The sequence below is a fragment of the Mobula birostris genome, chromosome 1, assembly GCF_030028105.1.
Source record: "Mobula birostris isolate sMobBir1 chromosome 1, sMobBir1.hap1, whole genome shotgun sequence".
Lineage (NCBI taxonomy): Eukaryota > Metazoa > Chordata > Chondrichthyes > Myliobatiformes > Myliobatidae > Mobula > Mobula birostris.
This window is the reverse complement of record NC_092370.1, coordinates 76617204-76632911: the sequence shown is the minus strand read 5'-3', so window position 1 is coordinate 76632911 and position 15708 is coordinate 76617204. Positions and strand designations below refer to the sequence as shown.

Genomic DNA, 15708 nt, shown 5'->3' with positions numbered 1-15708 from the left:
GAACATGGAGCTCACTCCCACGGGGAGAGGTGGGAATGTGGTGCTCACTCCCACAGGGAGAGGTGGGAACGTGGAGCTCACTCCCACGGGGAGAGGTGGGAATGTGGTGGGAACGTGGAGCTCACTCCCACGGGGAGAGGTGGGAATGTGGTGGGAACGTGGAGCTCACTCCCACAGGGAGAGGTGGGAACGTGGGGCTCACTCCCACGGGGAGAGGTGGGAATGTGGTGCTCACTCCCACAGGGAGAACTGGGAACGTGGGGCTCACTCCCACGGGGAGAGGTGGGAATGTGGGGTTCCTTCCTACAAAGAGAAGTGGGAATGTGGGGCTCAGTACCAGAGGGAGTGAGGTGAACAGCAGAGACGGGTTTAAGGGGATAACTGTTAGACACATGAAGAAGAGAGGAACAGAGTGGGTAACATGAGAGATGAAGGAGTGGGGAGAGTAGAATAAAGGGGCAGAATGGCCTGTTCTGAACTGTAAACTCAGCGTAACAGATGCAGCATGGCATCTGAGGTCCCATCTGTGTACACGTGACTTCCCATCTTCAGGTGAAAGCCACGGTACATCACACCAGTCTTGCTGTGCAAACAATGATTATTTTCTTTTTAGTTGGTTAATGGTGTAAGATAACAATTTAAAATCAAATGAGAGTTAAATGTGCTTTATGAGGCGAATTGACTGTAGTCAAGCTGCATTAGTCAAAAGTACAGGATCCGTTTTGGATTAGGCTTCACCAGCCCAGTTATCGGCAAGAGGCAGGTTGGAAAAACAACAGATCACATTTTGGAAAATTGTACATTCCAGATAAAAAGAATTCCTGATCCTCCTCTCTGCCTATAACTTGTCCTCCTCTAGCTCTCTCCTCCTTTCCTACTTGTTCCTCTTCTCTGTCTTCCTCCTCTCCCACCTTTCTCTGTCCTCTATGCCCTGAGCAATGAAGGCGAACGTGCCAAATGCATTCTTCACCATCTTGCCTACCTTTCTTTCTTTTGCACTCCTTGCATCTCTCCCCCTCTGTCTCTCCTCCACCCACACGGTGTTCTCTCCAAGCTGTGTTGGGGCACAGCATCGCAGTAACTGAAATGTTCCCGTGCGCATAGCATTTGTTGCCACACAGCTGGAATAAAGACAGACAAGATAAAGTTAACAAAACGTGGAAGATTTTCTTCGTTGTACTGTATTTAATTATCCCTTTAATTAATAAATAATATCAAAAGTATGTGATTTTTCAATTTTCATTCTGAATATTCATGGTGTGCATATTACAAAAGTGCCATGCAATTTTCAGGCCGTGTGAAAATTTCCTGCACAGAGCAATGGTTGGTCTGCACAACTGTAAAAAAAAAATTAGAGGGAACGTTCGACCCATACCTCCTGGTCCCTCTCACTGTTTACTTCTCTCTTCCTCTCTCTCTCTCTTCTTTCATTCTCTCACTCTCTCGTACTCTCTCTCCCTCTCTCTCTCTCTCTCCCTCTCCCTCCCTCCCCTCTCTCCCTCCCTCTCATTCCAATGCCTCTGCGAGATCAATGGATTTTATGATTAACCTGACTGACATCAAATGATGCTAATGTGGTCTGTCCTGCGCCGAGTGAGGGACCTCCTGGCTGTGGTTTGGACGCCAGTACTGGCATGTACCGTGGGAGGTGCTTTTCTAGTAAGGAATAATCTCTGGATATGCCATGATAAATTCTTCATCCAAAATGATCCTTTGTCTTGGAAGAAAGTACAGGCACATTAGAGGTTTCTCCCTCGTCCGCTTTATGCCTCAGACCTCCTCATTCTAAATGCAGTACCCACCTCCCCCGCCCCCGCCTTTGTTCAGTCCACCTGCTCCCTCTACCAGCGACATCAGCCCTGGGCAAGGACCCTCTCATCGTTGCCAAGCAAAGAAAGCCTGTCTACTGCCTGACAAATTTCACTAAATATTTAACCAGGGCTCAGGGACAATGCTTTGGAGCCGGAATCCACTGGCTCTTTAGTATCACTTTAGAACAGGGCTTGCTTCCAAAACTCCTGGCAAAGATATTACTGCCTCTTTTCGTCAGTACCCCAGGTGCTTGTGGTTTCATCGACTTCACTCTGCTGGGATTTTCTACTCATTAAGACTTCCTCCATGCCCTCCATCCCTCTCATCCAAGTTTAACTGATGCATCCATTACCAACAGATTGTTGGCTAAATCCATGGTCCTCTCCTCCAAGGAGTAGGTGGTTTAGTGGAAAAGGCCAGGAAGTGTTGGTGGAGACCTGTAACCAGTGCAGGGCCCCCCATGTTTTGTCATCTGTATTAGTGATTTGGATCAGAATGTAGATGGTGTGGTTAGTAAGTTGTGACTGCCACTGAAACTGGTGGAGTGGTAGACGATGAAGAAGGTTGTCTGACATTTACAATAGGGTCTAAATCTACTCTAGGAATTGGGCTGAAGAATGACTGATGGAATTTAACTCAGACAAGTGTGAAGAGTTCCAGTTTGTTAAGTCAAACCAAGGCAGGGCTTGCACAGTAAATGGCTGGTCTCTGAGAATTGTTGTAGAACAGAGATAGACCTAGGGGTGCAGGTACCAAAAGTGGCAGCGCAGGTAAGGTGGTGAAGAAGACTTTTGGCACATATGTCTTCATTGATCAGCATACTGAGTACAAGAGTTGGGGCATCAAGTTGCAGCTGTGCAAGAAGTTGGTGAAACTACACTTGGAGTAGTGTGTGTGTTCTGGTCACCTCACTACTGGAAGGATGTCATTAAACTGGGAAGATTTAAAAAAGACTCTCAAGGATGTTACTGGGACTGGAGGACTTATGTTAAAAGGAGAGGCTGAATAGGTTGAAACTGTTCTCCTGGGAGTATAGGAGACCTTGTAGAGGTATATAATATCATAAGGGACGTAATAAATGAATATAGGGCATAGGTTTAAAGTGAGAGGGAAAAAATTTAAATGAGACCAGAGGAGCAACTTCTTCACATTATGCTTATAGGTTTAGGAAATTGATAACAAATATTACCTACATCTTCTTGTAAATTGAATTATATTAGGGATGTTAATTCCCATCCAGCAAGTCATCTTATTTCTTTTGTGGAATCTTCTCATTCATTCTCCACAATCCTGGCTCATAATGGACCAGATGAATTAACGTTGCTGAAGGTACTCAGAGGGTCCGGCAGCATCTGTGAAGAGAGAAATGAAGTTCATGTTTCAGATCAGTGAACTTACAAAAGAACCCAGGAAACAGTAAAGGTTAAAGGTAAGTCTCAGGGGCAGGGAGAGTGAAAGGGTATGCCTGTGATAGCATGAAGGGAGGCACCTTTGGTAAGAATGCAAAAGATTTAGAGAGAAGAGTACGGCAGCAAATGTTGGAAAATTTCAGCAAGTCAGGTAGCAACTGTGCAGAGAGACGCAATTAATGTTAAGTACTTCTTTCTCCAGAGATGCAGCCTGACCACTGAGTGTTTCCTGCATTATCCATTTCTTGTTTAAAGTTGCCAGCCTTGGCAGTTTTGTTTTTGATTTCGATGTAGAGAGGGCAAGTTAAAAAGCGAAGGGAATGAGGAGGGACATAGAGAGGTTTCGGGATGGAGTTTAGGTTGGGAAGACGCACATGGGAAGGGTGAGTCCTTCTCGTCAAGGATGTTGTGGGTAGCGTGAGGTGGGACTGAAAGGAAAGGATTACATTCCTTCAATGCCGTGCACATCCCAAAGCATTTCTGCAAGCCAGATACTTTAGAAATTTATTCATAGAACATAGAAGAATATAGCACAGAAATAGGCCCTTGGCCCACAGTGCATGCCAGACTAATTAAATTAGTAATCAAATAAATGCCTTTTTAAACTAATCCCTTATGCCTACACAATGTCCATAGCCTTCCCTTTACTGCACATTCATGTCTCTGTCTAACAGCCTCTTGAACATCCCAGTTGTATCTGTTCCACCAGCACCCCAAGCAGTGCACTCCAGGAACCCAACACTGTGTGTTGAAGGGAATACAACACCAATCTCAACACAGATTAGGAACAGGAGTAGCCATATCTAACCCTTCTCCCCCATTCAATAAGATTATAACAATTAACAAAGAACATTACAGCACAGTAGAGGCCCTTCAGCCCACCATGTTGTGCTGATCCTTTACACTATTCATTCTAACTCTTCTCTCCCACATAGCCCATGTGTTATCTGAATGCATCCTTGGTGCTTCCTTCTGATAACTTATCACCCACTTCTGATAAAGTACAATGGCCTTAAGGATAGTCACAGCCTCAACTTCCACTGCTCTCTTCAGGCAGAGACTCTTGACTTTGAGGAAGAATTTTATCTCAAATGTATGAGTCCATAGTTTAACCCATCACCCCAGGTCCCTGTTCTCCTACAAGAGGGAAAAATTACATTTGAAAATTGGTGAATTAGTTTATCATCATTACATGTACCAAAGTACAGTGAAAGACTTCTTTTGCATATTGTTCATAAGTATCAGTAGTACATTCAGGAAGAATATGGTAAAACAATTACAGAAAGCACACTAAACTCTTACAGTTAGAGAGCAAGTACAGTGCAGGCAGACAATAAGGTGCAAGGTCATAATAAGGTTGACGGTGAGGTCAAGAGGCCTTCCTGTGAGTAGTCTTAATACAGCAGGATAGAAGCTTTCTTGAGACCCATGGTAGATCCTTTCGGTCTTTTGTACCTTCTTCCCAAAGGGAGGGGATAGAAGAGAGAATATTTAGCGAGGATCAGGTCTTTGGGTGTGTTTAAAGTGGAGGTTGACTATTGATTGATAAGGGTGTTAAAGGGTTACAGGGAGAAAGAGGAAGAATTCAATCAACTATCAGCCGTGATTGAATGGTGGGGCAGACTCGCCAGGCTGAATGGCCTAATTCTGCTGGCTGCTTTACCGAGGCAGTGAGATGTTTAGATGTGCTGCTCTGTGCCCAGAACTCTCTGCATTTTAAGTATCCTCTGTCACAACCCTTCCAGATCATGACTTTCGATCAGGTCTCCTCTCAGTCTACTAAACTTCAACAGGCACAAGCCCAATCTGTCTGATTTTCTCACATAGAACAAGGTTATCAAAGGTCTGAAGTAGGCTGTGAACTTTCAATTTGTGCGTGGGGCCTGATTTAGAGATCAGTGTGGAAGCCTGGACCTGGGGCCTGTGCTTGGTGTAGCTAGGGTTGCCAACTGTCCCGTATTAGCCGGGACATCCTGTATATTGGGCTAAATTGGTCTGTCCCATACGGGACCGCTCTTGTCCCGTATTTCCCCCACGAAGGTAGAGCGTTCCTATGAAACCTTTCGTGCCAAAGTGGCGTAAAGCGAAGAAGCAATTACCATTAATTTATATGGGAAAAATTTTTGAGTGTTCCCAGACCCAAAAAATAACCTACCAAATCATACCAAATAACACGTAAAACCTAAAATAACACTAAAATATAGTAAAAGCAGGAATGATATGATAAATACACAGCCTATATAAAGTAGAAATAATGTATGTACAGTGTAGTTTCACTTAACAGAATCGGGAAGATTAAGCCAAAACCGATTTGTAGAAAAAAAAATGGGCACATACATGCACGTGCACGTCACGCATGCGCACACAGGTGCCCACGCAAGGCCTCATGGTCATGGTAGTCTTTCTCGGGGTAAACATAAGTGTCCCGTATTTGACTGCTACTTTTGTCCCTTATTTGGGAGTGAGAAAGTTGGCAACCCTAGCTGTAGCAGACGTGTGTGTCTCTCAAGGTTGAGTGCAAGGTTTGCTGTCATCCGCCTGTCCTGCTGTAGCAGACGTGTGTGTCTCCCCAAGCTTGGGTGCAAGATTTCCTGTCGTCCGCCTGTCCTGCTGTGGCAGACGTGTGTCTCCCAAAGCATGGGTTGCAAGGTTTCCTGTCACCTGCCTGTCCTGCTGTGGCAGACGTGTGTGTCTCCCCAAGCGTGGGTGGGTGCAACGTTTCCTGTCGTCCACTTGTCCTTTTGGACGGATCTGGCATATTTTGCACTTGAGCGTGGGCAAGAGCTGAAACCAGCACCAAAAGATAAGTCACATTGATAAACGTGGAAACAAGTCTCCAGCAGTGTGTTAGGTGTTAATTGCTGCCTGTCAACCTCTTTGGCACAAGACATTTGTAATTAGAGGTGTCTAGACCCGAGCTACAGTTAAAAAAATGTCCTGGCAAAAGCTCAATGAGATTAAGTTCCAAGTCTCACTAGTGAACGATAGGATGCTGGGGAGTTAACAGCAGAGGAAAATGTGCATTCCTCTGGCACTTTACAGCCTCCACAAGGTACAGATACAGGAGCAGAATTGGGCCACTCAGCCTGTCGAATCTGCTCCGCCATTCAATCATGGCTGATAGTTTGTCAATCATTCTTCCTCTATCTCCCTGTAACCCTTTAACACCTTTATCAACCTCCGCTTTAAATACACCCAATGATTTGGCCTCCTCAGCCCTCAGTGACAATGAATTCCACAGATTTACCACCCTCTGTCTGAAAGGGATGTGTCTTTATTCTGAGCCTGTGGTCTCTGGTCCTAGGCTCTTCTACTGATGGAAACATCCTCTCCACATCCATTCTCTCCAAACTTTTCCGTATCTTTACATTTTGAAGTCTTCCCTGCTGTGAAACATGATAGCAGAAGTATACACAGCAAGCTCTCACAAGTAAAATTAGACTGGGATATCAATTTCAGTAATGTTCTTTAAGAGATGAATATTAGCTGGGACACTTCTTAAAATAGTGCCTTTGGATCGTTTTGTGTTCACCAAGAGGTGTAACACTCTCCAGCCCACACTACACTGCACTGCAGTGTCATAGAACATAGAACAATACAGTACAGGAACAGGCCCTCTGTCTCACGATGTTGTGCTGAACTAATTAAACTAGTAATTAACTCCTAATTAAATTAATCCCTTCTGCCTATACAATGTCCATATCCCTCCATTCCCTGCACATTCATTTGCCTATCTAAAAGCCTCTTAAACATCATTACTTCCAGCAGCATTCCTGGCAGCACACGTCAGTCACCCCTACTCTGAGTAAAATAAAACTAGTCCTGCACATCCCCATTGAACTTAACCCATCTCACCTAAATGCGCGCCCACTAGTATTAGACGTTTCGACTTTGGCGAAAAGATACCTGCTGTCTATTGTCTCTATTCCCTTCACAATCTTATAAACTGGCATCAGCACTCGCCTCAAATTCTGACACTCCAGGGAAAACAACTCAAGTTTATCCAACCTCTCCTTGCTTGTACAATAAGACAGATCTTGACCTCACAATCTATGTCATTATGAACTTGCACCATATTGTCTACCTGCACTGCACTTTGTCTGTAGCTGTAACCCAATATTCTGCATTCTGCTGTTGTTTACCTCAGTGCAGTGTTGTAATGAAATGATCAGGATGGATGGCACATAAAACACTGTTTTTCACAATATCTTGGCATACGTGACAATAATGAACCAGTTTACCAATTTATCCACCTCTATAAGGTCTCTGTTGTTGGAGAAATAACTAGTAAATATGGATGTGGATTGTGCTAATGCAGTAACGGAACCGCAGACAAAGCGCAGAATGAGTAGAGACTTGGAATGTAGCAGTGACAACATCAAGTTCCAGGAACTTCATGAATGTCTGTCTGTTAAAGCATGCACCCCTTGTTGTAATAGAAAATTGGATTTGCTGTTACACCTGTGGATAATAATTTTTTTCTGTAATCAGGATCTAGTCTTCTACTTAATTAAGTCTTTCTGCGCCACTGTTCTGTTATCAAAATGCAGTTTTACTGGTAATCTCATCAACTGAGGATGTAAAAACTGTACCAAATTCATGCTCAGCTGGATCAGCTACCGGTGTGCACCAGCTACTTCAAATTCTTTGTGGCCTTCTCAGTTTTCTACTTCAATCACCCCTCATTCTTTGAGGAAGTAAAGCCCCAGCCTGTCCTCCTCTCCCTATAACCCAGTCCCTCGAGTCCTGGCGCTCTGACTGAGTGAAATAATGCTTTTCCTCCTCAGACTAATAGGAGCATTTCCCCCTATTCCGGGTTGGCTGCGAAGGAGCCTTATCCCCACACAGAGCAGTTGACACATCCCGTTTCCATTGTGCCCTCCCCCCCGCCCGCCATCTACATCTGCTGTGCACTACTTGAGTACCTGTTCCAGTGTGAGACCAGTGAGGGCCAACAGTGCCTTCCAGTTCTGGAGCACTGCAATAGCGCTGCGTTCAGGGAATGCTTAATGCTTATCAAAGCAGTGCTTAACGCAGCCTCTGCCTCGCAACGAGACAACTCGTTCCACTCCCTGGCATTTGTGGCTCTGCTCTTGAGTGAAGGTGCAATTGCTTTTCACATTGCTGTACACAACAGCATTAATTCTGCTAAATTAAAGAACTATTATGTTAACCCTTTGAGACTGAGTTATTCCTCTGGGTTGTTCCAATTGTGTTTTTATATAAGTTTTTAATATAAAATGGGAGTGAATCTCGTCACCAAGGAAAAGGATATTCACCCTCCTAAGCCTGTTTGAAAGCATTCTCTTATAAATCACCAGCACTGCTCTTTCTCACACCTACCTTTCCTTTCAAGTACCATTCCCATTCAACCGCTCCCATTAAATCCGCCTCAGCAGTCTGCACATTCCTGATTGCAAATCAGCAATGGAAAATGTCTGAAATGGCAGTGCTTTGCTTGACATGTACAGCACAGAATGAGGCAATTTGGCTCTCTGTTCTACAGAGACATAGCCAAAGGAAGCACTGGACTGGCAGCTCATAATTCCAGGGTAGAGGTGCTACAGACGGGTTGGGGTGGAGGAAGGACTGGGGATGGCATTCAATAACTATCCAACTATTGCCACCTTCTTTGTGAGTGCATCAATATTTTGGCGACAGGATAGATCCCCTGAGACATTGACACCCAGGAACTTGAAGCTGCTCACACTGATGGCCCCTCATTGAAGACTGGTGTGTGTTCTCATGACTCCCTAAGAGTATGCAATCAATTCCTTGGTCTTTCTGACATTGAGTGTGAGCATGTTCTCTCATATAGACTGGAAATGCCAAAGTGCAGAGAGCTTCAGTGGGGTGGGATTGGTTTGACTCTCTGACTCTGTTAATCCACAGGAGCCCATCTCCCCTCAAACCCCCACCCCCACCCCTATTGTCTCCTTGTAGCTTTATGCAGCTTCACTAGAGGGTCAGTGACCCATGAACCAAAGGCCGAGGTCCCCAGCACTGGGACCCTGGTTACTCTCCTGGACAGCCACTTTGCTCACAGGCCTCACTCCAGACTCCTGAAGCAGATTCTCTTTCCGAGCTTTGTTATTTCCAGGCAAGCAGATTAGACTACAACCCGACTATGAGCATTGAATTCTCCACCTTCCAGTAACCTGCTTCCCCTCTGTCCCTGGTCTCTCTCTCTCTCCTCCTGATCTTCTAGTTCCTCCCATAACCTTCCAATCCCCATCGCCCTGCTTCTTTCTCCTCTTTCACCCACTTCATCTGCCCATCATCTATACACTTCTCTCAATGGGTCTCCTCCCTCCACTGTCCCCATTTGTCCTCCCCATCTTCACTAGGCAGTCCCTTCCTCTTCTATCAGATTCCACCATTTGCAGCTCTCCATCATCTCCACCTCACCTGCCAGCCTCTGTCTCTATTCCCACTCTCCCTCCTCACCTGGATCCAGCCATCACCCTCTACCATTATCTCCACCTCTCACCTGCCAGCTTCTGTCACCGTTCCCACTCTCTCTCCTCACCTGGATCCACCATCACCCTCTACCATTATCTCCACCTCTCACCTGCCAGCTTCTGTCACTGTTCCCACTCTCCCTCCTCACCTGGATCCACCCATCACCCTCTACCATTATCTCCACCTCTCACCTGCCAGCTTCTGTCACTGTTCCCACTCTCCCTCCTCACCTGGATCCACCATCACCCTCTACCATTATCTCCACCTCTCACCTGCCAGCTTCTGTCACCGTTCCCACTCTCTCTCCTCACCTGGATCCACCATCACCCTCTACCATTATCTCCACCTCTCACCTGCCAGCTTCTGTCACTGTTCCCACTCTCCCTCCTCACCTGGATCCACCCATCACCCTCTACCATTATCTCCACCTCTCACCTGCCAGCTTCTGTCACTGTTCCCACTCTCCCTCCTCACCTGGATCCACCATCACCCTCTACCATTATCTCCACCTCTCACCTGCCAGCTTCTGTCACTGTTCCCACTCTCCCTCCTCACCTGGATCCACCATCACCCTCTACCATTACCTCCACCTCTCACCTGCCAGCTTCTGTCACTGTTCCCACTCTCCCTCTTCACCTGGATCCACCATCACCCTCTACCATTATCTCCACCTCTCACCTGCCAGCTTCTGTCACTGTTCCCACTCTCCCTCCTCACCTGGATCCACCATCACCCTCTACCATTACCTCCACCTCTCACCTGCCAGCTTCTGTCACTGTTCCCACTCTCCCTCCTCACCTGGATCCACCATCACCCTCTACCATTATCTCCACCTCTCACCTGCCAGCTTCTGTCACTGTTCCCACTCTCCCTCCTCACCTGGATCCACCATCACCCTCTACCATTATCTCCACCTCTCACCTGCCAGCTTCTGTCACTGTTCCCACTCTCCCTCCTCACCTGGATCCACCATCACCCTCTACCATTACCTCCACCTCTCACCTGCCAGCTTCTGTCACTGTTCCCACTCTCCCTCCTCACCTGGATCCACCATCACCCTCTACCATTACCTCCACCTCTTACCTGCCAGCTTCTGTCACTGTTCCCACTCTCCCTCCTCACCTGGATCCACCATCACCCTCTACCATTATCTCCACCTCTCACCTGCCAGCTTCTGTCACTGTTCCCACTCTCCCTCCTCACCTGGATCCACCATCACCCTCTACCATTATCTCCACCTCTCACCTGCCAGCTTCTGTCACTGTTCCCACTCTCCCTCCTCACCTGGATCCACCATCACCCTCTACCATTATCTCCACCTCTCACCTGCCAGCTTCTGTCACCGTTCCCACTCTCCCTCCTCACCTGGATCCACCATCACCCTCTACCATTATCTCCACCTCTCACCTGCCAGCTTCTGTCACCGTTCCCACTCTCCCTCCTCACCTGGATCCACCCATCACCCTCTACCATTATCTCCACCTCTCACCTGCCAGCTTCTGTCACCGTTCCCACTCTCTCTCCTCACCTGGATCCACCATCACCCTCTACCATTATCTCCACCTCTCACCTGCCAGCTTCTGTCACTGTTCCCACTCTCCCTCCTCACCTGGATCCACCCATCACCCTCTACCATTATCTCCACCTCTCACCTGCCAGCTTCTGTCACTGTTCCCACTCTCCCTCCTCACCTGGATCCACCATCACCCTCTACCATTATCTCCACCTCTCACCTGCCAGCTTCTGTCACCGTTCCCACTCTCTCTCCTCACCTGGATCCACCATCACCCTCTACCATTATCTCCACCTCTCACCTGCCAGCTTCTGTCACTGTTCCCACTCTCCCTCCTCACCTGGATCCACCCATCACCCTCTACCATTATCTCCACCTCTCACCTGCCAGCTTCTGTCACTGTTCCCACTCTCCCTCCTCACCTGGATCCACCATCACCCTCTACCATTATCTCCACCTCTCACCTGCCAGCTTCTGTCACTGTTCCCACTCTCCCTCCTCACCTGGATCCACCATCACCCTCTACCATTACCTCCACCTCTCACCTGCCAGCTTCTGTCACTGTTCCCACTCTCCCTCTTCACCTGGATCCACCATCACCCTCTACCATTATCTCCACCTCTCACCTGCCAGCTTCTGTCACTGTTCCCACTCTCCCTCCTCACCTGGATCCACCATCACCCTCTACCATTATCTCCACCTCTCACCTGCCAGCTTCTGTCACTGTTCCCACTCTCCCTCCTCACCTGGATCCACCATCACCCTCTACCATTACCTCCACCTCTCACCTGCCAGCTTCTGTCACTGTTCCCACTCTCCCTCCTCACCTGGATCCACCATCACCCTCTACCATTATCTCCACCTCTCACCTGCCAGCTTCTGTCACTGTTCCCACTCTCCCTCCTCACCTGGATCCACCATCACCCTCTACCATTATCTCTACCTCTCACCTGCCAGCTTCTGTCACTGTTCCCACTCTCCCTCCTCACCTGGATCCACCATCACCCTCTACCATTACCTCCACCTCTCACCTGCCAGCTTCTGTCACTGTTCCCACTCTCCCTCCTCACCTTGATCCACCATCACCCTCTACCATTATCTCCACCTCTCACCTGCCAGCTTCTGTCACTGTTCCCACTCTCCCTCCTCACCTGGATCCACCATCACCCTCTACCATTATCTCCACCTCTCACCTGCCAGCTTCTGTCACCGTTCCCACTCTCCCTCCTCACCTGGATCCACCCATCACCCTCTACCATTATCTCCACCTCTCACCTGCCAGCTTCTGTCACCGTTCCCACTCTCTCTCCTCACCTGGATCCACCATCACCCTCTACCATTATCTCCACCTCTCACCTGCCAGCTTCTGTCACCGTTCCCACTCTCCCTCCTCACCTGGATCCACCCATCACCCTCTACCATTATCTCCACCTCTCACCTGCCAGCTTCTGTCACCGTTCCCACTCTCCCTCCTCACCTGGATCCACCATCACCCTCTACCATTATCTCCACCTCTCACCTGCCAGCTTCTGTCACCGTTCCCACTCTCTCTCCTCACCTGGATCCACCATCACCCTCTACCATTATCTCCACCTCTCACCTGCCAGCTTCTGTCACTGTTCCCACTCTCCCTCCTCACCTGGATCCACCCATCACCCTCTACCATTATCTCCACCTCTCACCTGCCAGCTTCTGTCACTGTTCCCACTCTCCCTCCTCACCTGGATCCACCATCACCCTCTACCATTATCTCCACCTCTCACCTGCCAGCTTCTGTCACTGTTCCCACTCTCCCTCCTCACCTGGATCCACCATCACCCTCTACCATTACCTCCACCTCTCACCTGCCAGCTTCTGTCACTGTTCCCACTCTCCCTCTTCACCTGGATCCACCATCACCCTCTACCATTATCTCCACCTCTCACCTGCCAGCTTCTGTCACTGTTCCCACTCTCCCTCCTCACCTGGATCCACCATCACCCTCTACCATTACCTCCACCTCTCACCTGCCAGCTTCTGTCACTGTTCCCACTCTCCCTCCTCACCTGGATCCACCATCACCCTCTACCATTATCTCCACCTCTCACCTGCCAGCTTCTGTCACTGTTCCCACTCTCCCTCCTCACCTGGATCCACCATCACCCTCTACCATTACCTCCACCTCTCACCTGCCAGCTTCTGTCACTGTTCCCACTCTCCCTCCTCACCTGGATCCACCATCACCCTCTACCATTATCTCCACCTCTCACCTGCCAGCTTCTGTCACTGTTCCCACTCTCCCTCCTCACCTGGATCCACCATCACCCTCTACCATTATCTCTACCTCTCACCTGCCAGCTTCTGTCACTGTTCCCACTCTCCCTCCTCACCTGGATCCACCATCACCCTCTACCATTACCTCCACCTCTCACCTGCCAGCTTCTGTCACTGTTCCCACTCTCCCTCCTCACCTGGATCCACCATCACCCTCTACCATTATCTCCACCTCTCACCTGCCAGCTTCTGTCACTGTTCCCACTCTCCCTCCTCACCTGGATCCACCATCACCCTCTACCATTACCTCCACCTCTCACCTGCCAGCTTCTGTCACTGTTCCCACTCTCCCTCCTCACCTGGATCCACCATCACCCTCTACCATTATCTCCACCTCTCACCTGCCAGCTTCTGTCACTGTTCCCACTCTCCCTCCTCACCTGGATCCACCATCACCCTCTACCATTACCTCCACCTCTTACCTGCCAGCTTCTGTCACTGTTCCCACTCTCCCTCCTCACCTGGATCCACCATCACCCTCTACCATTATCTCCACCTCTCACCTGCCAGCTTCTGTCACTGTTCCCACTCTCCCTCCTCACCTGGATCCACCATCACCCTCTACCATTATCTCCACCTCTCACCTGCCAGCTTCTGTCACTGTTCCCACTCTCCCTCCTCACCTGGATCCACCATCACCCTCCAGCTCCCCCTTCACCCTCACCTCTTTATACTGACTACCTCCCCTCTATCTTTTTTTAAATATTCTTTTTTTTATTACAAACAAAAAAACAAAAAAAAAGCAAATCGACAAAAACCACAACCTTAACAAAATCTAATTAAATATTGAGCAGCAAAAGGGAGAAAAATATAAAGGCAAAAGTAAACACACACAGCGGAGGTTCACCGCACCAAAAAACCTCAGTCCTCACCCCGTAAGAAAGCCAATACAGGGCCCCATATCCCTTCAAAGATGTCCCCTCTGTCCTCATTACATAGTCTCAGTCTCTCCAAATGTAAAGTATTTGCCAGTTCTCTCAGCCACAGATCGTACATACGCACAGAGTCCATTTCCCACATTGGCAGGATTAACTTCTCAGCAATCACCATGCCAAACAATACAGCCGCTTTTTCATACATATTGGCTGAAGATAGGGAGCTTGTTGCTCCAAGGATGGCTATGAGCGGGTCTGGTTCCCACCGCTTCCCATAAGCCTCAGAGAAACAGTGAAAAATACTTTTCCAGTATGCATAAAGCTTACAACATGAACAGAATGAATGTGACAAGTTACTGTTCACAGATTTACATCTATTACAAACTGATGAAACATCAGGGTAGAAACTGTGCAACTTTTCTTTGGAATAATGAAGTCTATGTATTGTTTTAAACTGTATAAGTCTGTCTGATGTTGACCGAACAATCATGTATACTCTTTAAACACTCATCCCAGACCTCCTCTGTCAGTTCTATACCCAATCCATCCACCCATGCCTGTTTAAGGCCGGCAGTATTCCCCTCTATCTTTATACTGACTACCCCGCCTCGCTACTGGAAGGATGTGGAAACCATTGAAAGGGTGCAGAGAAGATTTACAAGGATGTTGCCTGGATTGGGGAGCATGCCTTCTGAAAACAGGTTGAGTGAACTCGGCCTTTTCTACTTGGAGTGACGGAGGATGAGAGGTGACCTGATAGAGGTGTATAAGATGATGAGAGGCATTGATCGTGTGGATAGTCAGAGGCTTTTTCCCAGGGCTGAAATGGCTGCTACAAGAGGACACAGGTTTAAGGTGCTTGGGAGTAGGTACGGAGGAGATGTCAGGGGTAATTTCTTTTACGCAGAGAGTGGTGAGTGCGTGGAACGGGCTGTCGGCAACGATGGTGGAGGCGGATACGATAGGGTCTTTTAAGAGACTTTTGGATAGGTATATGGAGCTTAGAAAAATAGAGGGCTATGGGTATCTCTAGTAATTTCTAAGGTAGGGACATGTTTGGCACAACTTTGTTGGCCAAAGGGCCTGTATTATGCTGTAGTTTTCTATGTTTCTATTGCTCAAACCGGATGAAGGGTCCCAACCCGAAACATCAACAATCCATTTCCATTCACAGATGCTACCTGATCCATTCAGTTCCTCCAGTGATTTGTGTGTTACCTCAAAAAGATTTAAGATGTGCTGCTATAAGTTTCCCTAAACGAATACACCAGTCTTATGGAAAGGTTGCCCGGAGTCAAGGGTCTGAGCTATAAGGAGAGGTTGG

General features: G+C 48.0%; 1 protein-coding gene across 7 annotated transcripts in view; it reads left to right on the top strand.

The window, feature by feature from the left end:
- The window catches only part of LOC140197538 (zinc finger protein 521-like), a 484469-nt gene that overhangs the window by 386659 nt on the left and 82102 nt on the right, over positions 1–15708 (top strand). The window contains exon 7 of one of the 7 annotated variants that reach the window (XM_072257641.1): positions 3122–3228. The exons of the other annotated variants lie outside the window; for them this stretch is intronic. Coding sequence (XP_072113742.1) covers positions 3122–3204 — 83 coding nt within the window. The 3' untranslated portion in view covers positions 3205–3228. Of the gene's footprint in view, positions 1–3121; positions 3229–15708 lie in introns of those variants that run through there. 7 annotated transcript variants of the gene reach the window in all.